This window comes from Pavona decussata, unplaced genomic scaffold (genome assembly GCF_977016875.1).
Source record: "Pavona decussata unplaced genomic scaffold, jaPavDecu1.1 SCAFFOLD_286, whole genome shotgun sequence".
Taxonomy (NCBI): Eukaryota; Metazoa; Cnidaria; class Anthozoa; order Scleractinia; family Agariciidae; genus Pavona; species Pavona decussata.
Window position 1 is genome coordinate 1088812 of NW_028145687.1, and position 26189 is coordinate 1115000.

At 40.2% G+C, this 26189-nt stretch overlaps 1 protein-coding gene across 14 annotated transcripts in view; it reads left to right on the top strand.

Moving 5' to 3' along the window:
- Window positions 1–26189, top strand: part of LOC146455082 (kalirin-like) — a 139428-nt gene that overhangs the window by 82850 nt on the left and 30389 nt on the right. For 13 of the 14 annotated variants that reach the window (XM_085094656.1, XM_085094658.1, XM_085094654.1 and 10 more), the window contains 18 exons: window positions 813–1190; window positions 1949–2083; window positions 3802–3993; window positions 6911–7053; window positions 8458–8524; window positions 8982–9088; window positions 9581–9650; window positions 10831–10923; window positions 11103–11195; window positions 11791–11835; window positions 12548–12625; window positions 13029–13064; window positions 14006–14152; window positions 15265–15366; window positions 15890–15977; window positions 16627–16705; window positions 17082–17145; window positions 22220–22481. In XM_085094656.1, coding sequence (XP_084950782.1) covers window positions 813–1190; window positions 1949–2083; window positions 3802–3993; window positions 6911–7053; window positions 8458–8524; window positions 8982–9088; window positions 9581–9650; window positions 10831–10923; window positions 11103–11195; window positions 11791–11835; window positions 12548–12625; window positions 13029–13064; window positions 14006–14152; window positions 15265–15366; window positions 15890–15977; window positions 16627–16705; window positions 17082–17145; window positions 22220–22481 — 2179 coding nt within the window. The remainder of the gene's footprint in view (window positions 1–812; window positions 1191–1948; window positions 2084–3801; window positions 3994–6910; window positions 7054–8457; window positions 8525–8981; window positions 9089–9580; window positions 9651–10830; window positions 10924–11102; window positions 11196–11790; window positions 11836–12547; window positions 12626–13028; window positions 13065–14005; window positions 14153–15264; window positions 15367–15889; window positions 15978–16626; window positions 16706–17081; window positions 17146–22219; window positions 22482–26189) is intronic. The other variant, XM_085094650.1, reaches the window with a different exon arrangement.

Here is a 26189-nt window from a genome sequence, read left to right on the forward strand (position 1 = left end):
TAAAGTACAACTTGTGAATACTGCTTTTCAAACCGAATGCGCATGCTTTAGGTTGTCACGTGACATGCGGGTCCCTTGTGCCTGGTTATCACTGGAAGAAGCGAGGAATCCGAGGGTATGCCGGACAGGAATTCGAGAGTTGTATTCATTTGAAAGTCGCTATTCAAAGCGAACTTGTTGTACGGTCGGTCGGTCGGTCAGTTAGTCAGTTTGCTGTTCCCTTTTTCGGTCAGTTATTTTGTCCGTCTGTTAGGCAGTTGGTTGGTCCGTTGTTTGGTCTCTAGGTCCTTCATTCCGTCTGCCCGCCCATCCATATGTGCACGAGGCGGCTTCCTCGTGGAATGGACTAAAACACTTGCCATGTTTAAGCGTAAACTGAGGAAATCTGGAACGTCGTAGTGTAATGCTATTTTTCAGTTACTGTTTAGGTTTCTATTGTCACGATGTTCCTCTTTTGTACACATTTTAGCTCATTCATCTATAGCGTTCGACGTAGAAAGAACGCACTCCTAATACAGATTGGAGTCGAGATAGTATGGAACAATCAACAAATGAATGGATCTTGGGTCGCGTATCTGACATCCCCCGCAGATTTTGCAGGGGCGGATGACATCATCACCAACTTGGCAAAGGAGAGAGAGCCCGGGATCGAGATCATCGAACGCACTCCCTAATCTTGTGATTATTACTAGTTAATTTACTTGTTTATTTATTTAGTTTTTCCTTCGGAGGTACGAACACATGTAGTATGATTTACTTTCAAATCTGAAGTGAAATAAAGTTTATGTATGTATATATTGTACTCCTTACAGGTTTACTTGCTAATGGAGCGCCTCTCTCGTGAGTACAAGCTGGAGGAAGGCGACCCGTGTAGCAAACTCATCGAAACAGAATCAGTCAAACGCCTGGACGCCATGAAGGCGATCGTACAAAGCTACGACGAGGACAAGGATTCTATCTCCACGGGCCTGCTGGAAGTGAAGCGTAACGCTGACTCGTTTCTATCCACGATCGCGCCCGCAGGCAGCGAACGAGCGGATGTGAATATAGAGCGAGTGGAGTGCCAAGTGAAGGAAGTACAGGAACAACTGAGAACACAGGAACAGCAAGTGTTGGATGTGTGGGGTGTTAGGCGAACGCTAGCTGAGTACTGTTTACAGCACCTTGAACTGGAACAGTGTGCTAAGGAGGTAGGCTTAGGCTACACTTAAAAATGAAATTTTGCAAAAAGTGTTTCGGTGGTCGTTACGAGTTGTTGTATGTGAACTTTGCAACAACTCAGTTGGAATTTTTTGTTGAGAAATAAAACTTCTTCTCAATGTTTTAACAGTTTTTTGGAAGTAAAATGGCATTTGACTTGTGGGTATTGTTAAACTAGTGTTTTTCTTTTAACTCACCAAATTTCACCTGCTCCACAAAAAGGTCTGCTTAAGAAGACCATCGAACGACTCGATTTACAGTTTGACATTTCTACGGTTTATAGTACGCCCAACAAAATTCCTAGTAGTTTATCAGTTAGTGTCACAGGCATACCTGGACGCATTCTCTTTGACTGAGAAAATATATGTACCATTATTTACCAGTGAAGGTGCTGTGAGACGGAGCCAACGGTTTTTTGTCCTTTTCCGAGAAGACTAGAAAGTCTAACCATCTGCAGATGTCATTACAAAGGGAGCACATTCTCCTCACTGATCACCCTGGCGTCTATCTCAAATTCGTTCATTCACTTTATCCTGTTTTACAATCATAAAAAAAGGGCGTGACCAACAAATGCGGCAGCCATCGGTGTCCATGTAAGCTGACGTCCGGTCCTATTTACCGGCAGTAATGTAAAACGGACACGTTTGTTGCCCGTTCGTCCAGGACATCATCAACATCATCAGCAATATTTGTTTTTGGTCCAAAATCCAGCGATGCTAAACCGCGGTTGTTTGTTGTCTCGTTTCAGGCGCTTGACTGGATACACGAGAATGGTGAGTTTTATCTGTCTTCGCGGACAGGTGAAGGAGAGACAGACACGCAAACAAAAGAGCTTCTTGATGAACATCAAGAGTTTAAAGAGTCTTCCGAGGTATATGAATTGGTGTGTGCAACTTTTTTCGTTCATTTTCATTGTGTTATTTTCACTGTGTAGTCATTTTGTCTTTTGGCAACTGTGGAATAGTGCTAAGAAAATACTGTGGTTTCGGTCAACGCTTTCGGGCTGGGTGCATTTCTCTTGTTTCCTAAAGTTGTTTATAACTCCTGTCCCACCCAACAGAGCCGTGTATTAACGGATAAAGTTTATGTGGTGGTAACCTAAGATGCCACACTGCGAATATTACAAATAAGAAGTAATCTTTATGGTCTGTAACCTATGCCTCACAGGGTCTCTAGAAGAATAATCGAATCATTAGGAGGTGCAGGGATGGCGCAGTGGTGAGAACACTTGCCTCCCAACAATGTGGCCCGGGTTCGATTCCCGGACTCGGCGTCATATGTGGGTTGAGTTTGTTGTTGGTTCTCGTCCTTGCTCCAAGAGGTTTTTCTCCGGGTACTCAAGTTTTCCCCTCGTCTCAAAAACCACCATTTCCAAATTCTAATTCGATCTGGATTGTTGTCAAGCACTTTATCATGAGCCTCTGGTTCGGGAGACTGTGCAAGCACTCCCCGTGTTATTGACATTAAATAAATTACTTACTTACTCTATTACTTGTTAAAGAACTGGAACCACAGTATTTTTTTGGTGTACATTTTGTCTCAGTGTCAACGCGTGTTCATTTTTTCGTTGTTTCTCACCAAATCAAGAATTTCGACTGTGCAGTCGAAAGTCTTCTCACGGCCACTTCTCTACAATGGCCGTAATTTCCTGTCCAAACTTGTTATTCATTCACACAAATCCGGTAATTATAAACTTCCCCAGAACGGTCACGGTCCTCTATAATTTTGATAGAAAATGCTAGTTGTCGTTGCCTCTACAATCGAATTTCCTGTTGAAACTTTTAGCTAAAACTTATGTGCAACGGCGCTGCGAAACAAGTTTCAGCAGGCGTTGCACCGTGTAACATAGTCGGTTTCGTGAAACTTTTTCGAACTTCCGTTGCGAGACAAGTTTCACGAAAAGTAGAACCGCTTTCTACTTCTGTAACGGCTCGCAACGGTCGCAGTGGTGAAAAAAACAAGAGTTTCACCGTGTAACACCACTTCGTGAAACTGGTCTCGTTCGCCGTTGCACACAAGTTTCAGCTAAAAGTTTCAACGTGTAACGGCGGCTTTACTGGAGCCACGGTCAAATATGTACTCACGGGAGTTAGAAAAAAGAATTTGTATGTAATTTACCCGTGAATAGGGGCCAGATTGACGAAGCCCTACAAAGTTAAGATGTTTCCTAAGTATTGTTCCTGAAAAATAGTCTGTTGTTTGTCCAGTAATAGGCTTTTGTTAAGAAACAATACCTAAAGGGGCGCTGTCACGGCGATTCTGCTTAACTTTGGCCAAAACTGTTCAACCAGTTTTTAAACAACCTGGTTTGTAACATAAAATTGCTCTTAACCGTGTAACTAGTTACACGGTACAACAACTAGTTGTCCATTTAGCGGACGTGCGGGTATAAGGTAGACGCCCGTAAAGGAGGTTGAACAGAACATCTGTAACTGTTCATTCATTCAAGGTTTTCATTGTTTTTTCGTTCGTTGTTTTCCCTTGGAGAGTTTTTGTGTTCATCCTTTTAATTGTGATTTCAGCCACCTCTCATCACTCCCGGCTCGTAGACGCGTTCTATTCACAGGCTGTGTAACTCCTCAATCCTGTCTTTATTCACAGCAAATCCGTGAGAGAGTGAAGTCGATGTTACACCAAGCAGAGACGCTTATCGCCAACTCATGTTACCATGGTGACGGTATCAGAGCGTGGGCCAAAGCCGTGGAAAAGAGGTACAAGGATTTTGCGCGGCGAATGCACAAATACCGCACTAAACTCGAAAACAAGCTTGGATACACCGCATCTGAGAACGAGGTATGTAATTCACCTTGGTTTCAAGTGTATGTGGTAACGCTTGATGTACCTCCTCTGGGATCGTGAAAAGCAAGGCACGGTTACTAAGCTCCGCGTGTTTCTTTGTGGAATTTCATGCAAAAGAATATTTAGAGGAATCGATTTGAGAAGATGATTTGTTTTTTTTGTAATAAGGGGTTTGTTGCTTCGATTCACAAACTCAAAAGATGGAACCATCTTGTACAGAGTTGTAATTACCTAGTACCACAGGGAAATACTAATTTGAATGGTTACACTACACAATTTCATCCGCATTAAACACCGGGGTAAACAGCTCCAGCAGCAAAGGTCTTACCACTCAAAAGCTTTTATTTGAATGATCACACTTTAGGATTTTGTGCACAGACTCAATTTGTGGACCCACCTTGTACAGCATAGTAAACGCACCACAGGAAAGTACTGCTCAGTAGCTTTCATTTGAATGGTCACGCTTAAGGATTTCATCCACAGATTCAAAAGGTAGAACCACCTTGTACTGCATAATAAACAGCACCACAGGAAAGTACTGCTCAGTAGCTTTCATTTGAATGGTCACACTTTAGGATTTCATCCACAGACTCAAAATGTGGACCCACCTTGTACAACACAATAAGCATCACCACAGGAAAGTACTTGCTGCTCAATCTGAATGATTTTCATCCAGACTCGCACCACAAGAACCACTTCACTTCATATTACATTTATTTATCTCTGAAGTCGTTTCAAGATGCAAATTTAATTCGCATTTGCCAATAACTTGTGGTCAATTGTTATTAAAACTGTCTCATTTACACAGAAATGCTATTACTTTTTTTATTTTGGAAGATTGACAGTGCGATTTTATCGATTTTGCCTTAGTTGATATGCTGTCAGTCTCACGGATTGTGCGGTCGAAATTTTTTCACCAAACACAAGCACCTCCCGCCAGCAACACTCACAATTTATTGCGGCATCGCCCATTTAAATCTTTTTTAATTATCTGCGGAATTTCTGGAAATTGCCAGAGCTAATCTCGTATCGTAGAACAAAAAATATAAGAAAGTACGCGAATGGTAGCTCGCGATCTTTTTTTTTTTTTTTCGGCGTATTTTCGCGGCTCGCGTCACTTGATATTGTTCCAAATGTATAGAAGTAGCTGTTAACAAGGATTACATGTAAACCATTAGCTGTAAAAGATACATACAGTGTTAATTCACAAACGCTTTAGAAAACAATGAATTTTTCAACAAAGGCGAGAATTAAAATTGCATTTTAAAACAATGTTGGATAAGGTACATCTGCGGCTGGGGCGAATTTTGAATAATGGCAATGATATTGACATGTTTCTCGTTTCCTCTTGAAAATTCTTTGTTCCATGAATGACTTAATGCTCTTCTAGTTCTACTGCCCTTAGGCGAAATGGGAAGTGAAAATTACCTGAAGAAGTTTCATCTGTAGAGCGACGGAATTTTACCGGGACGCTAGAATCTGTGTAGATGACTTTCTTAGCCTTTCGTTTGTTTTTGCCCGAGTTGGAGTTCGTACATGGCGACCGCAATCTTGTTTTAATTGTAAAAGCCAGACAAAGAAAGCTAGACGAAAACTTGTAATTTTTTTGTTAAAAAAGTAATACGAAAATGGAAGATGCGCGAACAATTTTTTCCGGGACATTCCTTGCGAGAGAGTTCCTGCGATCTTCCAAATGAATGAACTCGTCTTTCTAAGCCAGAACACTAAATCGCGATATTATTTAAATGTTTTTATTTACTTTACGAAAAGCTGTGTTTTAGAAGTTACATGGCGATGGCGCACCGACCACAGTCTTGTTTTACATACAAATACCAGACGACGAAAGAGGAAAATTGGATTTAAAATTTAAAAACATTCAAAATAACGTGACGTTACCGGAGTGCTAGAAGTGATATTATTTCGATGTGACTATTTGCTTTGCTAAAATCAGTGCTTTGTGATTATTCAGGGGTTATTCTATCTACCGCAGCGCTCGCTGAATGGCTAACTGCGCCAACGCAGGTGAAATTGTTTTATTACGCCGGCCTTGTGTGGATCTCTTCCTGTCTTTGTATTTGGTCTTGCAAAGCTTCCCGCTCGCGGTTGAATACGCAAATCTGAAGGGCCACCGGTCATTCCATTACTAATTAATATCCGAACTTTCTTCCTCTTTTGTGCTCATAATCGCTCGTGTTTGGATGCGAGACCGACGGTTGCCATTGCTTTGACGGCTCATTGCTGGTGTTCGTCGCGTACAAAACTAAAACGCTTTTAGAAATAAGCAGCTTTGCTTGAAAGCTTCCCGACTGGAGCTTAATATTGTATTCGTGGGATTTGGGAGCGCTTTTGGTTGTCGGGATCGCCAAGTATTCACGTCGAATCGAATCGCAGGATTTTGACATTGGAAATTTGATTCTTTGTTTCTCAAAGCGACAGATTGGGCCGGGGGTGTTTGAAAAGCGAGGAAACTTGAGACTGTCTCTCACGGACCATTCATTGGAAATGTGGCAGCTAATAACCGTGTGAGAATCGCGATTTAATTGCCCAGAGCCGTGTTTGTACAGAAAGGAGTGCCTGGATCGCAAAACAGATTGAGTACATTGGCAAAGTAGAACTTGTACCAGGAGAAGTAAACGTGCTTCGTTGTCTCGCCAAAATGTGGATTAACGCGTTAAAAAATTTGACGACAAATCGTCCACGATGATAATTGCCGTGTGTGGTTCGCCTGCTGCCTTTCAGATGCGTTAAAACCAAGCGGTTTACGATTTAGTTGAGGCGCTTTACGATCCCGCGAGCAATGGCGGATGATGATGATTTTTTCGAAGACAGTTTCAGCTCGGATGAAGAAAGGAATAATTTGAGCTACAGTTCGTTGACTTTGTTCTCGTCATTACTTTGTATTGATTCACAGGATGAGGTGGAATGGCCGAGCCTGCAGTCACTGCATACTCAAGGTCAACAACAGCAGCAAGCGTTCGCGCTCAGGGAGACTTCAAAGGACAGCGGTATCCATGAGATGACCGAAGAGAAAAGGCGCTCAGCCAAGAGAAAGGAGTAAGTCTACAAAATGATTTGCCATGGGAGGGGAGGGAAGGGGGTGGTGCTTGGTGTCAAACAGGGCTTTGGTTACAAAATTTGACAATTGACAGGTTTGGGCGAAAAACGCTAAGAACTGAAAAGCAAAGTTATCGTTGATCATTTTACTTTTAATTCTAGGACTAAGGTGGAGGTTGGCTTTCTGACGAGAAATGCAAAGAATAAAGGAATTCTAGGATGAGACTGTGGGGGACATTCGGAAAAATGTCGTGTCTGAAATCAAAACAGCAAAGTGTCATATTTTGCATTTTGGGCGAGAAATGCATAAAACAAAACAAAATGATTTTAATCTTTGTAAATCTCGTCTTGTGCCGTTTCTAGACTATGGTAATGCAGTGGACATGTTTTAGACCACGATAACACAAAAGCCGGAAATGTGGCATTGGCTTATTTTTGGCAAGCAATGCATGGAACGAAGAATGTATAAAAGCTACCTTTGTAAAAAAAAAAAATGTTTTACTGTTTCTTTGTTTTGTAATGAACAGTTTTGGACAATGGATGACATAACAATTACAGGAAAAATCTGTTTCCGGCCGCCTTAATCCGTTTGGTGGTTTCTAACAATTGTTTATATATTGCGACAGCGTCAAAAATATGTTGGAAAATGATATTGGTGTTCATGTTTTATTGTCCCATTTTATGGATATTAGTGTGATATTTTATGAGGTGATAACAGAGGGCAGATCTTTCCTTAAATTAACACTTCTTTACTTTTCAATCTGTTAATGACTCTTACACCCATAAAGCCAAAAACTGTCAATGTTTCTTTTAATCTTGATGAAATTTGATTTAGGTTTTCATTTATTTATCCTGGTATTTACATACCCTCAAGGAAAAATAATTAGCAGATGAAAAAAATTGATAGATAAATACAAAAAAATAGGAGAAAAATTACTTAATCCTTTCGTGATTGCCCACATCCTACCAAACAATTTGTCTTTAAAATTAAGAGAGCTGTGCTTCATTAGTTCCTCGTGTCGATACGTGCACTTGTAACGTGTTGTTCTTTGTGGTTACGTCTGTCTCTGTATAATTTGGTAAACAGATCTATCCAAACGAACTCAATCCCGAATGTAAAAACGCCGTTTCCTGTAAGCCGTTACCAGACGGATTTAACTCCGAAGTAAACGGAAAATGTGAAAAAATGGCAATAAAATAAATAAACATTGTACTTATAAATAAACTTGTACTTATTGTTCCTACTGGGCTATAGATAGACTCACAGCTTGTTTGAGTAATCAGTTCTTAAGAGCTCCAAGCAAAGTATTCATTGGTTTCCGTTTCTTTTTTATCGAGTGACTCCAAAATTTGTTTTACAATGATTTATAAATACCTGCTAAGAGTGCGTTTCTCTTATGCCAGATTTATCATGAACGAGCTACTGCAAACAGAAAGAACATATGTCGCCGATTTAAAATGTGTTATAGAGGTAAGCATATTCTCTAGTTGTGTTAATTTGTAAGCTATTTCTGTTATCCATCTTGCAAAGAATTCCAGAGACAACAGAAGTGCCTCGTGACTAGTGGTAACTTGGCCCTCGTGAACTTTCCCGCGCCTGGTACCAGTTGCATTTTTTTTCTGTTTTTTCATTGGCTCATTGTAGCAAGCGCGGCTGTTGTGATTCACTTTTGATTGCGACTTTTCCCGCGCATTTCGCCGGTGACACAATTTGTTTGAGTTCTGATTGGTTAATGCGTATGGAACCGTTGCTGTGATTGGTCAATGGTGATTTGCTGCATTTTACTTTTCCCACGCTTTACGACAAAGTGACGAGACTGGTTCTGTGGATTTGTTTTTGCGACAGACGCAAGAACCTTCCCCTGCCACTGGTGTTAATCTGCGCTTGTTCACCATTTGGTTTTTGTTTTCAATTTTTTCCACTGCAGGACTACGTGAGCGCGATGTTGAATAACCAAGACGTCCCCGCGGGTCTCGCAGGAAAAGAAAGCATTATTTTCGGCAATATTGAAGACATTTACAACTTCCATAACGAGTATGTATTGACAGTGCTTCACTTTTCCAATTTTCCGTACTTCAAGCTTGGACTCGAGTGTTGGAAATTTTTTTTCAAGTCAGTGCCTTTGTAAAATGTGTGCATGATCAATCTAATTGGCTGTCTTGATATTGAGGGGGTGTAGGGCGGGGAAGAGGAGTGTGAGGAGAGCATTTTCCACCAGAATTCCTCCGAGATTGTTGCATTCCATAGAAGCTTATCAAGTCTAGCTTGTCGTTACTTTATCCGGCGTTATTTAACTGTTTCACGCCTTTGTTAGCTGAAAACAGTCTTCGAATCAGCCAGTTCCACACCACAGTTTGGAAGTGGATAGCGGGAATTGGAAAGTGGCTCAAAAGTCTATGTGCTTGCATTTTAATTCTTTAGTTTGCCCCGCTTACGAATATTAGATTACCTGTAGTATTTTGTGTCTCTTTCGGTCTTTTGTGGTTTATGTAATTATTTGACTTTGTGGAATTGCTTGTTTTGCAGCACTTTCTTACAAGCTTTGGAAAAATACGAAACTAATCCGGAAGACGTTGGAGAAACGTTTCAAGAATGGGTACGTTTGACACCCTCTTTACACGGCTGCTCCTCAGCGTATTCTCTTTACCCCCCAAGCAGTCAATCCTTCCTCCCTTGTAGATGCCCGCGTTTGGATGGCCACGCGAAAAACTTTATCCTGTAGTTAAATCTTGTATAAACGGATATATTTATCTGCTAGATAAAGTAATCCACTCTTAACATACAAAGGAATGTTGTGCCGCTCGCACTAATGATGTCATTAATTCTCTGATGACATCATTTGTGTCCTCTTCACATTCACATTGCTACAAACACCACCATAATCGCACACGACTTGCTCCCGTCTGGCCTTTTTGCTCAGTCGGTAGACAACGTACGATCAAGTCCAGAGGTTCAACGAGACTTCTTCTTTGTCTCGTGTAGTCTACCATTTCCTTACTAGGGCTGACGCTCAGTAAGAATTTCATGGATCACTTACTTTATAGGTCTTTATATATTGGAGAGTTACTCTCTGATCACATCACTTAAAAAATAATCGAAGCCTAGATGGCAATCGATTCAAAAGATAGTAAGAGATTAGAGGGACTGGTCTTTACAGAGGATGGGGTTGCCTTCGCCCGTGTACAATTAAATTTATGTTCTAGATAGTTCCATTGTCGACTTTTAGAATATTTGATTTGGCAGGTTCAAGTGCCTATTGTTCGGTATATTCCGGTGAATTTAATTGCAATATATAATCTTTGACACCGAGCATTATTTATTTGGTTTTTGCTCTCTCAGTAGCTTTCATTTGAATGGTCACACTTTAGGATTTCGTCCACAGACGTTAAAGTTAGAACCACCTTGTACAGCGTAATAAACAGCACCACAGGAAAGTACGGCTTAGTAGCTTTCATTTGAATGGTCACACTTTAGGATTTCATCCACAGACTCAAAAGTTAGAACCACCTTGTACAGCATAATAAAGAGCACCACATGAAAGTACTGCTTAGTAGCTTTCATTTGAATGGTCACACTTTAGGATTCATCCACAGACCACTTTGTACAGCATGATAAGCAGCACCACATGAAAGTACTGCTCAGTATTTTTCATTTGAATGGTCACACTTTAAGATTTCATCCACAGACTTAAAATTATGACCCACGGAAGTTGCAGGCTCGGATTGAAAGTGTTAATGAAAGAGTGATTTAAAACAACATCTGTTGTTCTTTTTCAGGGTGAATCGTTTGTTGGTATGTACGTGGCATACTGCAAGAACAAACCATTTTCAAACTCGCTGCTCATAGAGCACGGTGGCAATTTCTTTGCGGTGAGTGCGCAATTTATTCTGATACGCTCTTTCCTTTTCTCATGCAAATATCACCATTGTGTAAGTCATATCTTAAGATGGACAGTGTTTATTTTGGGCTACTCAGTCGTGTATCCATTCTTGGCCAACTGATCGTGCAACATTTGTCAATATCATACGTGTTGCTTGTTACTCTGTAGGATCTTCAAGCTAGTTATGGCCATGGACTTTCCATATCTGCCTATCTCATCAAGCCTGTGCAAAGAATTACAAAATACCAGCTTCTTCTGAAGGTGAGACCAGAACGCGCCTTTGCACGCCTTGATGTTTTCTTTCACTTAGTTCAATATCCTTGCTATTTTAAAACACCCTTGTTAGTTTTTTCTTCGCTTCAGATTCTTTAGTGTCTGGCGTACAGTATATCTGGAGTGTGATATCACAATAATCGCTGTTTACGTGCGCAGCTATTTTCTGAACGAACGCTCTCTGAAGCGACTACCTTCATGAAAATCCGTTTGAATCAGTTCTAAGTCGGGCTTCGTCTAAGAATCTTTCCTAGACGGCTGTCGCTTGTTGTTGTCCATCTTTCTTGATCTTGAGAATGTTATCTTACACGAGATTAAGCGGTGTTAGGGAAATATGGGCAATTGAATGTGTAAGTGTTGTTGTTCGCTTTAAGTCGTTTGACCGATTCCGAACCATTGAATGAATCGTTCGTTATCTTTCAAGTTAGTGAGAACTTCATAGTTCAGATCATCGTAGTTAAACATTTGCTCTAAGCTGTAGCGTAGTAGTGATGAACACCTCTTCCGTGCTAAGATATCAAGCTGCCCTTTTGTACAGAGAATAGGGAAGAATCGATTAATGAATCTTTGTCTCCACTTGCAGGATCTCTTGACATGCTGTGAAGAAGGGTCCAAAAATAGTTTACAGGTATGCAGATTCAAGATGACTTGTGTTGACTTTTGAATTGCACGGCACGATTATGCCCTTATTTTGTCCTTAGCTATCATGTTTGTTCCTCTTGCTCATAGAAAACTCAAGAATACGGTTAAACACTCGTAAAATGGGCCAATAAAATAAATCTGTTTCGCTGGCTTGAGTATCATGCAGTTAATTTGAAACATTGACCGCAATGAACAAATTGTTTGCTAATTCATTCGTTGTTTTGAATGAAATGAAATTGTTTACCTTTGGAATGACATTCAACTCGGTCGTCCACATTTACCAAGATTCACTAAGATTCACTAAGAGCACCGCTCACACAACTCAAGTTACAAGTTGTAATATCAGCTACGTGTACTCATATTGTTTTAATTTTCGTTTCGTTGTTTTGAACTGAAACACTAATTTTAGAAAATGCTCTAAACAAATAGCACCACAGGAAGTAGGGAGCACTAGCGTTTATTTGAGTTTCCAAACTTGTTATTTAACTTGAAATTAATTCTGAGAGTGAAAGAGCTGCAGTTGTAAATGCCTTCGGTTCAAATTGCTTTTGAATAACACTCTGTACAGTACTTAACTTCATGGAAGCTCATTGACATTGACACGCCAGGGCGCCATATTTTACAGCAATGATTAGAGTAAATTAATTAGCTCTCACAGCGAAGCTGACGTGCAGTGTTGTATTTTCTTACTCTTCCAGGCTGGGTTGGATGTGATGCTGAGCGTTCCACGGCGAGCGAATGATGCCATGTACGTGAATATGCTGCACGGATATGATGTAAGTCTCAACAGTTATTGTCTAAAAGTGAGGAACACAGTAGATGTTTTGTATTTCTAAACTGGAAAGAAACTCGAGAGTAACAATCCACCGGCTAGAAAAAGATGGTGACTGGAAACATTTACCGATAATTCTTAGCGTAAAAACGCGCAGAAAAGCTTCAAACCTAGCATACACAATGTTGTTAGTACAGGGACGAATTTCACCAAAAATGTGGCTTTGTGTGTGCCTACTGGCTGTGTTAGTTTCGCAAGGTATTGTGGTTAAATGTACAACGGCCATCTTTTTCCGTATGGTGGATTGAAGTCAACGTGTAGAATGCACTAACGACAGAGAACCAATAGAGTTTCTTGGCTTTCAACACTTCCTTTTTGTTAAAATATTTTTATTTTCTTCTTTTTAGGAGAACATCGATTCCCTTGGAAAAGTTATTTTACAGGTACTTAAGCACTCTTGTTTCGAAAATATTTCTTTACCCATACTTACAAATGCAACAAATTTCCCCCGATTTTTTAATTACAGAAGACTCAAAATATTGTTCAATTTCAACATACGGGGTACCTTTCAGAACCTGCACGTAACTAAGTCACGCACTCGCAAACAAAGACTTCCGTGTCACGCATCAACACTGGAAGGGCGTTAACTTCCTGTCACGTATTGATTTTGTTGGCAACAGTTACTTCAACATCATTGCCTTTTTACCGCTTAGAAACTCTGCCATAAGGAGAGGTCGTGCATAGTCTGAAGTTTCAGCCGCCAACTTTAATATGAACTACATGACAATTGGAGTGAAGTGAGGTGTTGAAGACGGATTTTCTTTTGGGTGTTGCAGATATAAGGCCTCCTTCACACTAATCCTGATCAATTTGAAAACGCATCTTTTTTCTTAATCTGGATTACTGTGGTGGGGTCTTGTCTACTACGAGGAGCGTTTTTCAAAAAAAAAAATAAATAAATAAAATGTTTTAGTGGTCGAAAACGTCGCTTTAGTGTGCACGCAAGGCCAAAGCGGAAAAAGAACTCTGAATCTCGATTTGTTGGGATAGTATGGTCGTACAGGACCAAAAGAAACGTCCCGACACGAATTGGTGATGTGAGGGCGGATTGTGATGTGGGCAGACGTTTTTGCAACCTCAAGTTTCCTGTCACTGGCTTTTCGACTCTTGAAATAAACTTCTTGTCACGAATTGTGATGTAAACACGTTCTCATGTTGTGCGCCGAGCGTTTCCTGTCGCAGTTGGCAAGTATCAGCATCCTACACGTGTTTCATTCTTGGTTTATGTGATGCCGTATTCTGTACCCTCCACCGGCCTTCCTTTATGAAATTGCGAGAAGCAAACGTTCAAAACTCCAGTTAAAAGGATTTTGCTTCCTTTCAGGACTCCTTTACCGTGTTTGACCCAAAGCAGCTAAGAAGAAAAGGAAAGGAACGCCACATTTTTCTGTTTGAGCAAGCATTACTTTTCAGCAAGGAGACAAAGGATCCGGACGGCAAAATCAAGTATTTGTTCAAGAACAAAATTAAGGTAAACAACCTTACTCTTCGCTTGCTGCGAGTATGCAGTTAACACACCGAGCATTTGACCTCAAGGTCAGACTGTGTAGTGCGAACCCCATCGAGGAATTAGTATTGCATAGTATTGAATTAGTACCGTATTAAAGATTGAAATTGTAATACTTGCTTCGATGTGGCTCGCAACTTCGTCATTTGTGAAGAGGTTATTAAAAGCCTTTAGAATATATAGCAACAAAAAATACATTTGACTATAAAAAATTGCGAAAAAGCATTACTTAAAATCATTTTAAGATTTGAAAATGGCTCAAAAACGACGACTTTTCGACGTTGGCTTGACGTCAATATCAAGTCTTAAAATGATTTTAAGTAATGTTTTTTCGCAATTTTTTATAGTGAAATGTATTTCCAAGTCACTTCTCCTTCGTGTTAAAAAAAATCGTGCGTTAAATATTAACATTTTTGTTTTGTTGGTCACGTTTTATTTATAAAAGAAGCTACAATTGATTCCAGACGTCTGTTGAAATGGCTTCTTTTTAGTCCGTTGCAAGAAACTGATCGTGTGATGACAATTTTGTTGACTTACTAGATCTGTAGCGTCGCAACTCGCGATGAATGAATTCAAATTGCTGTCTCCTTTCATGCCCTCAGCAAAAACTTTTTCTCTGGTGTTTAGTATAGGGCAAATTGTAATTACAGGAAAAGTTTCAATATGGCAAATTAAGGCTGCTGCAAGTTGAAATTCATTCATTGCAAATTGAAACGTTACGGATCGTGGGCGCGGTCAACAAAAATTCCCGTCACGTTACCTTTTTTGAATCCGTTACTGAATCCAAGGCAACGTCAAGTGAAACTGGCTAAAAAAAAAAAGGCATATCAACAGACGCCTGTGATAAAAATATCTGGCGTTAGCCAACGTTTTGTAAATGCCGGACAGTCAGAATTCATAACAGTGAATATTTAGTTCTTTTATTGCATTTTTTTTGTGCTCTTGGTATTTTCCCAACCCTGGACAAGATTTCTTTTACCGATTATTGTCGAAAACACCGCGGTGATGAAGCTTGTTGTAAATTTTATTTTGTCAAAGAAATCCCTTTCTCATTTAGCTTTTCCTTTTCCCTGTAGACGCCCGAGTTGGGAGTCACAGAACACATTGCTGAGGACTCGTGTAAATTCGCAGTTTGGACTGGGAAACCTCCACAGTCCGAGGACAAACGCGTTATCAAGGTGAGGCCTGCGGTGTAGGTGCACTGCGGATGTGCAAGTGAATACATGCGCTCCAGCTGAGACATTACAAACATGACTTGGATGTTAGGGCGTGGTCGTATTAGAATAAATGGAATTTGTTTCAGAAATTTGTTTCTGCCACATCCACCATCACTTGACTTTGTTAGTATCCCAACTGCACCGAAATCTCGTAGGTAGATGTCATTCCGTGTATTGTTATATCAGAATCCGGATCAAACGAGATAAAAGCCTTAGTCATACGGAAAAGGGTTGAAAAACAACATTTGGCCTTTGGCGGCGCTTCAACACCCTTCTGAGCACACGCAAGGTGATCAGGTTAAATCCTTATCGACTACGATGAAGATTTAACGAAATTGACCCTAGTTGATTTTTTGCAGTTTCGGTAGTTTGGCACACCTGGCAATCCTCACACTCTGTTATCTTGGGACTTAAACGAATTATGATCTAATTTTTTCTTCATATTCTTTTTCATTGACCTTTTTCAACTCGTTCTCTTCTACAGGCAAGATCTCTGGAAACAAAACATCTTTGGGTCAAGGAATTAAGAGAAGTGATCCAGCAATTCCAGTTTGGTACCCTCAGAGAAAGAAGTATGTGCACGTAACTCCACTCTACTTTCAAAGATTGATATTACTATATGAACTTAGACTACCAGCAGTCACTTCCTTTTCTTAGCAACAGTAAAGCGAGTGAACCACGCGTGGGCGCGCGCGAGACTTCCTTTCGTGAGGACACGCGACACACAGAGGGAAGCAATTTTCTCACACGTGGTTGTCACCCTACTCTCCCCAAGAAAAACAAGGGAGTGCTTGTAATCTGTATGAACTAATAGATTGGCAATTGTAGTACAACGTCTTATTGAGCTTCTGTCTACAATAGCTAGAAAGTTTGGTAGATATATGCTTCTTACTAACCGAACTCGAGGTCCGTACTGTAAATTACGGATCGAGTTTTTTCCCACTGAGTTTCGCGCTTGGGTCATAAATCAACGGGACAAAACGAGGATCCGTAACTTACAGTACGAACCGACAAAACGAGGTTAGTAAGATATATATTATACCTCTGAAGTTGTTCGGGCGCGCGGGAAAGGAACAACTTTCAAATTTAGCGGGCCGTACAGTGAAATACGGCCCGCTAAATTGACCAATCACACTGCGCGTACTAGTAAAAGAACTGAGAGATATAATAATGTATATTACATTGTGAGGTTTTGTGACGTGTATTAACATCATTTTGCAGCCGCATCTTTGACAAGTTCTACAAGTTCAGTAACTACAACAGCCTCGATGAAGAGTCGTGAAGAGAAAGCCGCTGACAGGTAAGAATTCCACTGATGATCTCGCTTTGATAAATACAGTGGCTTTCAATTGAGTGTCGTCAATCTAAAACCAAGGGAAGTCCTTTGACCAATCACAACAAACGAAAACATTACAATGAGCCAATCACAGCACGAAGGAGTACATGTAACCAGCGCCAAGCGCGCGAAAACCTAGTGTTTTGGTTTTGCCTTCTAATTGGTTGAGAAATTGGCGCGAGTTTTGCCAACCAATCACAGAGCGTAGTAAAGCAAAACCAAAGCAAACGCAAAATTACTTTCGACACTCTAATTGCTCTAATTGTAACAGGCCATTTCTGTGATTTATTTTGCCTCTGTTTGAGACGAAACGAAGTGGTAAATTGATCTTTGATTGCAGGGAGAGTGGTGTTATTGAAGATGACAGCTTCTCTGGTGACTTTGACAACTTCCCAGAAGGAAAGGTAAATGTAATGCCTCTTAATGCTTGCCATTTAACGTCTATGCAGCTTGTAAACCGAAGTTTATACCCGATAAAACGGCGACAGAAGTTGAATGGTGGAGGCCGGGATTAGGTAAAAGATATGTCTTCGATAAATAAGCAAGTCAGCACAACGAAAACCAGTTGTTTTCCCTCGTTTTCAGTTGGTTGCATGTTTCTCGTCCTTGGCACCAGTTACACGTTTTCCCGGGCTTGGCTCTTATTGCCGTTTTTTTCCGCGCCAAGTTTTCCGGCTCCAAGTTTTCCCGCGCTTGACACCAATTGCACTTTTCCCGCGCTCCGCAGCGGTTGCTCGTTTTCTTGCGCTTCGTCGGTTCTATGCTCTTGCGAGTTCTGATAATTTCAAGCTATTTACCACCGTGGCTACTGGTCAAATCCAGACCTCTCAACCTCAAAACACCGAAAATTTGGAGACTGGGGTAAAAAAAATCTGGAAATTGATTATTAACCAGCAGGCAAAACCAAGTAAACACAGGTGCTAATCAAAAGAAAGTGCAATTTCCGCCATTGTGTGAGTGACCAAAATGCGAGAGACTGGTAATGAAAACCTAATTTGGTACGTGTCTTCCATATATGGTCATGGACAGTGTTTCCAGCAAACAGACGGATGAACTTTGGGTTGTTTACCAATCTCGTACCCAGAGTCTTCAGGCTTTTTGGTCAGTGGGGCAACGCCGGGAAGACTCTGGGGACATCGAAAAAATTCAATTTTTTTGATTGGCTGTTCCTTAACGGTTTCCATCGTTTTACCGCAGAAATCTTGCGGTAATAAAATTTTATGTCCCCAGAGTCTTCCCGGCGTTACCCCGCTGACCAAAAAGCCTGAAGACTCTGGGTACGAGATTGGTTGTTTACTAACTATGGATTGATTTGCGCGGAATTGGCACAAGAAAGTCACCTAAGCAAGCCAAAAATGAAGTTGTAGATTAAGAAGGAAACTCTATAATCTATAATCTACTCTGTTTATCGTGAAATTTTTGTGTCTCGTCGTGAGACCGTGAGACTGAACTGAAAACCGTGAGTGTCACGGCAGAATCGTGAGACTTGGGGGACTTCAAAGGTCTGCAAATCTGTCAGTTTTGGAAAGACCAAATGCTCCTACGTGTACTAATGTCAGCATAATGATCTGACGTGATTTTCGAGGAAATTTAATAGAGGGAGTTGTCATTCTTAGAAGATTAAACACTTCCTGGATGGTCATATTTTTCCGTTTTCGTCAGGTGTCACATGACCTTTTTACGTAAATACGGAAATCAAATAACGAACTTGAATTACTTTTAGTTTGTCAACAGTCCATCATTGTCATTTTCGATTTCGGAGAACTAAAGTTTGTTAAAACATTTCTTTCATCCAGGTTCCTTTAGAACGGTTAGTTATATGTCGTAATCTCTCGCTTCCAAAGTGGGTGATGATGGATTCTTCAACTTCTAAGAACTGGAATCGACCATTAGTCAATTCAACCACAAGCCCAAACGTTAGAATCACCGTGTTCACCATAAGTATTGTCCATTGACTAACAAACTTCGGACTTCACCAAAGTTAAATTTCAAAACCACCTTGCACAGCATAATAAACATCGCCACAGGCGGGAACTACTCGACATTTTTCATTGACTGGTCACACTTAAGGATTTCGTCCACAGACTTAAAAATTAGAACCACCTTGTACAGCAGAATATACAGCATCACAGGAAAGTACTACTCAGTAGCTTTCATTTGAATGGTCACACTTTAGGATTTCATCCACAGACTCAAAAGTTAGAAACACCGTGTACAGCATAATAAACAGCACCACAGGAAAGTACTGCTCAGTGGCTTTCATTTGAATGGTCACACTTTAGGATTTCGTCCACAGACTTAAAAATTAGAACCACCTTGTACAGCATAATAAACAGCACCACAGGAAAGTACTGCTCAGTGGCTTTCATTTGAATGGTTACACTTTAGGATTTCATCTACAGACTCAAAATTTAGAACCACCTTGTACAGCATAATAAACAGCACCACAGGAAAGTACTGCTCAGTAGCTCTCATTTGAATGGTCACACTTTAGGATTTCATCTACAGACTCAAAACTCAGAACCACCTTGTACAGCATAATAAACAGCACCACAGGAAAGTACCGCTCAGAAGTTTCATTTGAGTGATGTCTCCCAGAAACTTATCAGGTAGAATCTAATTAAGTTTTCCAAGGTTTGACTTAGTTGGAAGGGTGAATCCTATCTATTATTAGCCCGTTTTAAATATCGCTTGTCCTGACTAGTTGCCTTGCGTTTGTTAAAAGAGTTATTTTGTTAAAAGAGAAGGTTGCTCTCATGCTTTTAGAGTGATGGGGTTTATAGAGACAGAAATGGAGGTGATGGCGGATCAGAAAGGAAGTTGAATTTCGACCTTCACCTTCTTACACAACAGCAGAGCATGTTTTCAATTAAATCGTGAAACCGTCCATGACCCTCGCACTGCTTTGAAAATAGGATTTAAACTATCTCCGAGTGCTTAGCTGTATTTAAGCGCAGCAGAGTAAGCCGTTTACTCGTAAAGCCCCTTAAACGCTTAATTAACAAAAGCGGTGTGTTGTTCCGCCCAGATCATTATCTTGATTTCATGATACAACGGCTAGGACGTGACTGGTCACGCTTGGAGCTCATTTCTCCACCAATAACGTTAAAGAATCACGCTTGGGCGAATGAGAAGAGGATCATAACTGTTAAGTGGTCTGCCTTAACACAACCTGGTTCCTTCCTAGCTTGTTTATTATGTGCAATTAGAGTAAAGTTCGCTAAAACCAACGCGAAAACGCAGACTTCAATTGAAGCTACAACAGCCATACGTGACCATCAAGTCGTCGTGATGACGACACAGGCCATGAGAGATTTATTTTTTGCGGCGGTCAAATATTCCAGTTATCAGTGTCGTGTTTTGCTGATGTTCCGGTCGCCATCTTGAATCGGTTCTTCACAAAAATGGAGAGTCCACATGCTAGACACCTGAATAAGCGGTTCACCGCATCGCCCCTCATCCTAGAAAGACAGATGTTGAATTTCGACCCGAAGGTAACGCTTCTTCTTTCTCTTGTGCCCTCTCTGTTTGTCTTTCGTTTCAAAACAGTGGGAGAAATCTTTTCCGACATGTCGTTGTGGTCGTTTTGTTAGCGTTCGACGATTCCGGTGTCGCAATATCGACGTTTGCTTTCAAAACATTTTCACCGAAAATCGTTACTCAAATCTTGGGGTAGTGGGGCCGCATATAGAAGATTGATTTTGTTGTGAAATGTTTTTTATCTGCCAACAAAACTAGAATATTTACAAACTTTGTTCCCTTAGGTGACCATTTTAATCGGGTACTAAGGTTTCGTTATGCCACGAGATAATCGCATTCATGTCCCAAGTGAATCACGTTCACGTCCCTTTTTTTTATCTAATATTCGCGTGTCTTCTGCGCGTTTGCTCAAGACACTAAACCTCTCGAACACGCATTGAAATGAGATTTAAACATTATAGTAAAATCCAACAGGACCATTCATTACATGCTCTGGTTAACTTCGTTACGATATTTATCCGAAGAAGCCAAAGGCATTCACTGTGGGTTTTAAGTGGTCCGATTTTGTTCTTTTTGTTCCTAGTTTGATACTTAATGCGTTCAATTTGTATCGTTTTGACGTCAGACTTATGTACAGCAGGAACAACGTGGCAGTAAGATTTCTTCTTTCCTAAGTGGAAGTGGATGAAATTATTTCTCCTATGTCACTCTATCGTTTAATTTTTGCCGACATTTGGTAGGAGAATTGTTGGACGTCTTCAGAAACTGTTCACGTCAGTTTTATTTATTTGTCGACGATGTTCATTAAATTTCCGTTTAAAATTATACCTCTCGGCCATTGTCAACATCACAGCTTTCAGTCAAATTTCAATAATTCGGTCTCTACTCTTTGCTTCTTCTTCAAAGTTGTACCCTTTTGGGCGACGATTTCAAACAAACATTTTTGTTGTTGAAATCACATGATAACTATTTGGCGCTGCGCGCTGCATTTAGTTTACAAAATAAATATGACAGCATCCGTTTGCACAAGTACCGTGGCATCCGTTGGCAACCATAAATAGCTCTGACTACAGACAAAAATTCTGGCGCAATGCGGATCAAGTCTGATACAAAAATGTTGTTAAACTATTGGGAAGTTTTTTATACGTCTGTAAGAAAAGAGAGGATTGTTTATAAGGTTTGTTCAGGGAGCTACAGATGTCTGGAATCTGCTGTCTGCTTGAAATTTTGTTTGTCTGTATTTTGCGATTGTTATGTCTAAAAATACGTTTTCATTCCCGAAATTTTCACTTCCAAACTGCTATTTTAATCTGTTTCCCTGAGTTAAGCCTAGGAATTACTTTATAGGGCTGATTAGGTTAATAACTTTTTTAAAGATTCGTATCGTGTCCGTATAAAACCTGGCCGACCTTCGACAAATTTATCTTTGGGCATCAAATCTTCGGGTATGCAACCCCAGGGATAGTGAAATTGTACATTGTAACAACAAATCACGCATTAATCTTCTCAAAGCTGTACTTGCTATAAAAGCTGTTGTAACGTGGCAGTATTGACTAAACTTTCTTGCTTCCGTCCGTCTCGTGTTGCTTGCAGCCATGTGCGAATATTTATAAGCGATTCTTAACAAACGACAGAAACGTAAAGCAAAAGTCAAGTTCGCGAGCGTTTCTGTTCACAAGTTACCAACCTGTTTACGGGTTTAAGTCGGAAGAAGGGATTGCAGCGGGAGATAAGGATTAATTCCAGTTGCAGAAGTGTCGACTTCTTTTTTATATTCAGCAGTGCTTAGGGTACGTCTCAGCGCAATAGGATCTCGTGATAAAATCGAACGTTTTTCCCATACCAGTGCATTGAAGTGGAACATGTTATTACACTCTGCCCCTTGTACACAAAGTTAGATCTTACATTAGCATAACCATGCTGGAACCGAAAGCTGGTAAAGCGCCTTGGGTTATTTATTCTACCTCGCCGATTAAACTAGTCTCCTTCTCTTCAAAGGTGCTGGAATTTAACGACAACGTTTGGTCGGTGACGGAGAATTACAAGGCAGCGAACGACGAGGAGATTTCACTCAAGAAGGGTCAACTTGTGGAGGTGCTTGTCAAGCCTCATGGAAGCTCCCGATGGCGAGTTCGTTTGCTGTTGGCCGAAGGAGTGAGTCCAGCTGAAGGGTGGGCGCCTCATTCAAACCTTAAACGTTCCGACGAGCGGGATCCTAAGAAAAAGCGACACTCAGATATATCGCACTCGAGTAGCGAAGGTAAGTCGAGTGAGCGCGAAGTTGTCTTCGCGGCGACTTCGTGTGACTTTGCTACCATGCGTGAATCTATCATATCCATTGTCATTTTGGGTGTTGGAATTCTTTTACTTCCAATGGTTTCCGATTTCGGATTTGGAAAAAAACTCTCAAATTTAATATTGCATTTGCCAACAATACCACATTAATGTACTGCTCAATAGGTTTCATGTTAGAAATCACGATGGTTGGTTTTGTCAACAGAATCAAAACGTGTTAACCCCATAGCATGTCTGAATGTTTCCTTCTGAATGAAACAAGGTAGTCATGTTTGCTTGGCTATTGATTCGATACACTGTTTAATTGTTAGTAAAAACTCAGCGTGTTCAATTCCAAAAGTGAAGGGTCTCTATGCTCAACCGATATGCATAGACCAACACCATTTGTCATGTTTATTTCGGGGAATCTGCCTTGTTTGCTCTTGCGTTGAGACGCTTCCTGCGTAGAACAACAGCTAAATTAAATTGGTTTGAACAACACAATCATCCGATGTTCACGACAAGTGGTTTTTATTTGTACACGATTTACAGCCAGTACGTTTTGTTTTAATTCAGCCCTGTCCCCCTTACCTTTCGCTCGTGTTCATGTTTTCATTCGCAACACAGCAATACGTGCGGTGCTTCTAAAGAAATACTGGAGCTTTCGGAATGTGTCATGTTCGATATTTTACATCTGAGGTCTTCTGTTTGAAAATTCCTTTCGTCTTTGAGAATTCACCCTTGTCTGTGTGCTCCGTCAAATTAATATTTACCATGCTACAGGCCTCATTGTGACTACATGTTGAAATATTCGCTCTGCGACGCTAATTTCGCGTTGGGAAATTTCACACTGTTGGTCAGTGACTGTGATAAACTTTCGACCGCGAAAGCGACAGCCTGGCGCTCGTCCGAGCTCGTCTATTTTCGATCATACCATTTAAACTTAGCGTCCTGACAAAAACGAACGTTACCATTAAGCTTTTATGCGTCATGTTCGTCGTCTCTCGGTCGATATTAGCGCACAGCTTGCAGATTCACTTTAGTGTATTTTCACGGTTAAGTGAATTCACTTAATGCTGGATTACTGGGACAATCCCTTTGTCAAAGGCACGAGAAAAATTGAACAGATACTAATCGCAAGGCAAAAATTGAAATCATGATAAATGCGCTGTTCAAACCTAAAGCCCTTTGAGTGCCTCGTACATGACCGGTTGTTTCCAATGATAGATTGAACACCTCAAGTTTGCGATATTTCGTGTCTTCTTTCTGAATCTCAATATTTGTTTAGAAAGAGTTCATCACGCACGTTAAAACGTAATTTCCTGGTGGTGATTTGAAAAGAGTATTTTGGGTCACAATTAAAACAGCAATTTGTCTGAATAACTGAGAGTATCATGTTTTGGTGGTTAGATGATTATAAAATTTTGTCTTCTACGTACAGTCTGTCACCTTCATCGATTCAGGGTCATCTTAAAATATGATAAATGGCTTTTTAACTTTGTTTTAAGTCGCAAATTTAGCACATTTTTAGATATGAGACGTTAGACGTTGTTTTTTAAATCACTTTTGAAAACCTTTTTGTCTCGTAATGCATATGAGCTTTGACTTGTAATTTAAATTTATCGACGCCATCATCAGTATTGATTTACATTTTAGCGAAAATCTCAAAATAGTTTTAATGTTTAGTTTAGCTCTTTCATGTCTTTTTAGGCTCTTTATTAATTGCAACGTGAATTTGATAACAATTCCATTGAATTTGCGCGATGGAAGCAACAAATATCTTCAGATATCATTAATATTACAAAAAATTTATGATTATTAATTTGGGAACGAAAGTTCTTTCAAGTGTATACTGTTCAAACCGGAAACAGTTTGAAACCTTTTGTAAGGAGCTCCCAGTACATAATGACATGGGATTGTACACGCTCTGATGAAAAATTCGTCTGTCGAATTTAATTCAGTCGCGCCAAATTCTAAAATATAGAAATGCGTAGAACGAGCAAATTAACCCAAAACACATCAAAATAATTTATGAATTTAGTTCGGTTCGGCAATAGCACGCCGTTTGAAACCAAGTCGCGCTACTGCCGTGTGGCACGACAGGGCCTGCCGTGCTACTGCCCTGCTAAATAGTCGTGCCGAACTAATTAAATGGTTTCAAATGTCGTGCTACTGCCGTGTTTAAGAATTTAGTTCGGCACGGCAGTAGCGCGACGTTTGAAACAGGCCTAACTCTCGATGTTTCAGGCTAGTGTCGTTCTTTTCAAAATAAAGTGCGCCTTGCTTCGTGTGAAACAAACCTGGTACACTCGTGTGTGTGTGTGTTTTTTTTTTATTAGTATTATTATTTATTATTATTTTTATTTTTATTTTATAAGAACGTCTAATTTTTAGGCTGAGGCTGAACGTCCTTATTATTGTTGGCAAGTTGAGCCTGAAAGGTTCTTAAGATGTTCTTGTTAATCTGTTATAGTATTTCAATAACATTGGACAATATAGACTGAATTTTTACCTGCATTATTTTATCCGTATTTATATTTTCATCAGTAAAAACATTTCGTCAAAATAAAAATGTTCTTAACTGACTCTCAGCCTGGGTAATGTTCTTAAATTTTAGTTCATGATGAAACGTTATTTACCCTCAGATCTGATTGAGGCGTTTAGGCCTCTAGCAAAATACATGCTAATGTGCCGAGAAACAGCGAGAAAGAAACAAATAATATGTACATATGTAATTAAGTGAAAGGGTTATCCGAAAGATGAAATTTTTCGCAATTTTTGTCTGAATAATTTGATCTTTGTCATTGACCTAAGCTCGTCTGAGAGAGAGTTCCAAGCTTTGGAAGCAGTATACACTGTGGATTTCAATCCATGCCATGTGGTTTTAATCTTAGGCAAAACTAATTTATTTATTCCTCTGAGATTCTTTACGTTGTCCCTTAGCTTAAACAAAGACTTAATTTAACTAGGCCATCTGTTAGTCAGAGCCTTAAGAATAAAAACAGAAGGTTGTCAGCTGAAGAGAAATTAGAAGTTAGTTGGTTAGGAAGCCATTTCAATGCTCTCGTGACTGACAGCGAAAAATCTCTGTACGGTGACCTTGTGTGACCTTGATCACATTACTTGTAATACGTTTAATAATCTGCTCTTGTGCCATATTAGAGCCTTTTGTGTGGCTATATTTTTGATAAGAGATTTAATTTGTGGTTAGAAATTTGTTTCTGTATTCCAAACACAACACCCTCGTGTAATTTCCGTTTGTGGAACCACAAGATGGTTTCAAACCTTGTTTTGGTAACGCTCTTGAACTAACACAACTTGTGACGTGAACTTTTTTGGCAATGTGAGATATGCTTGAAACTCAACTAGAAGCGCACTGAATATTTGTCGTCTGTAGTCAACAGATATCCTGCGATATACGTATTTTCGTGTGTCGGGGAGAAAAAATGGCAAAATAGAGAACGTCGCCAGCGATTCTGCAATTAAACTTTGCTTTGTTATGAATGTGTTGAATAATAGAACAATTTGCCTGCTCAATCTTGCGGAACATCCCCTGATTTTAGCCAACTCGGCCTCGTCCGCTTAGTATCAGGAGATGTTCCGCGCGATTTCGCCTGATAATTGTAAAAATAATAGTAATAAAGACAATATTTAATGAGGGTAACACCAGAAAAGCTAACACAGTGGTTAGTTA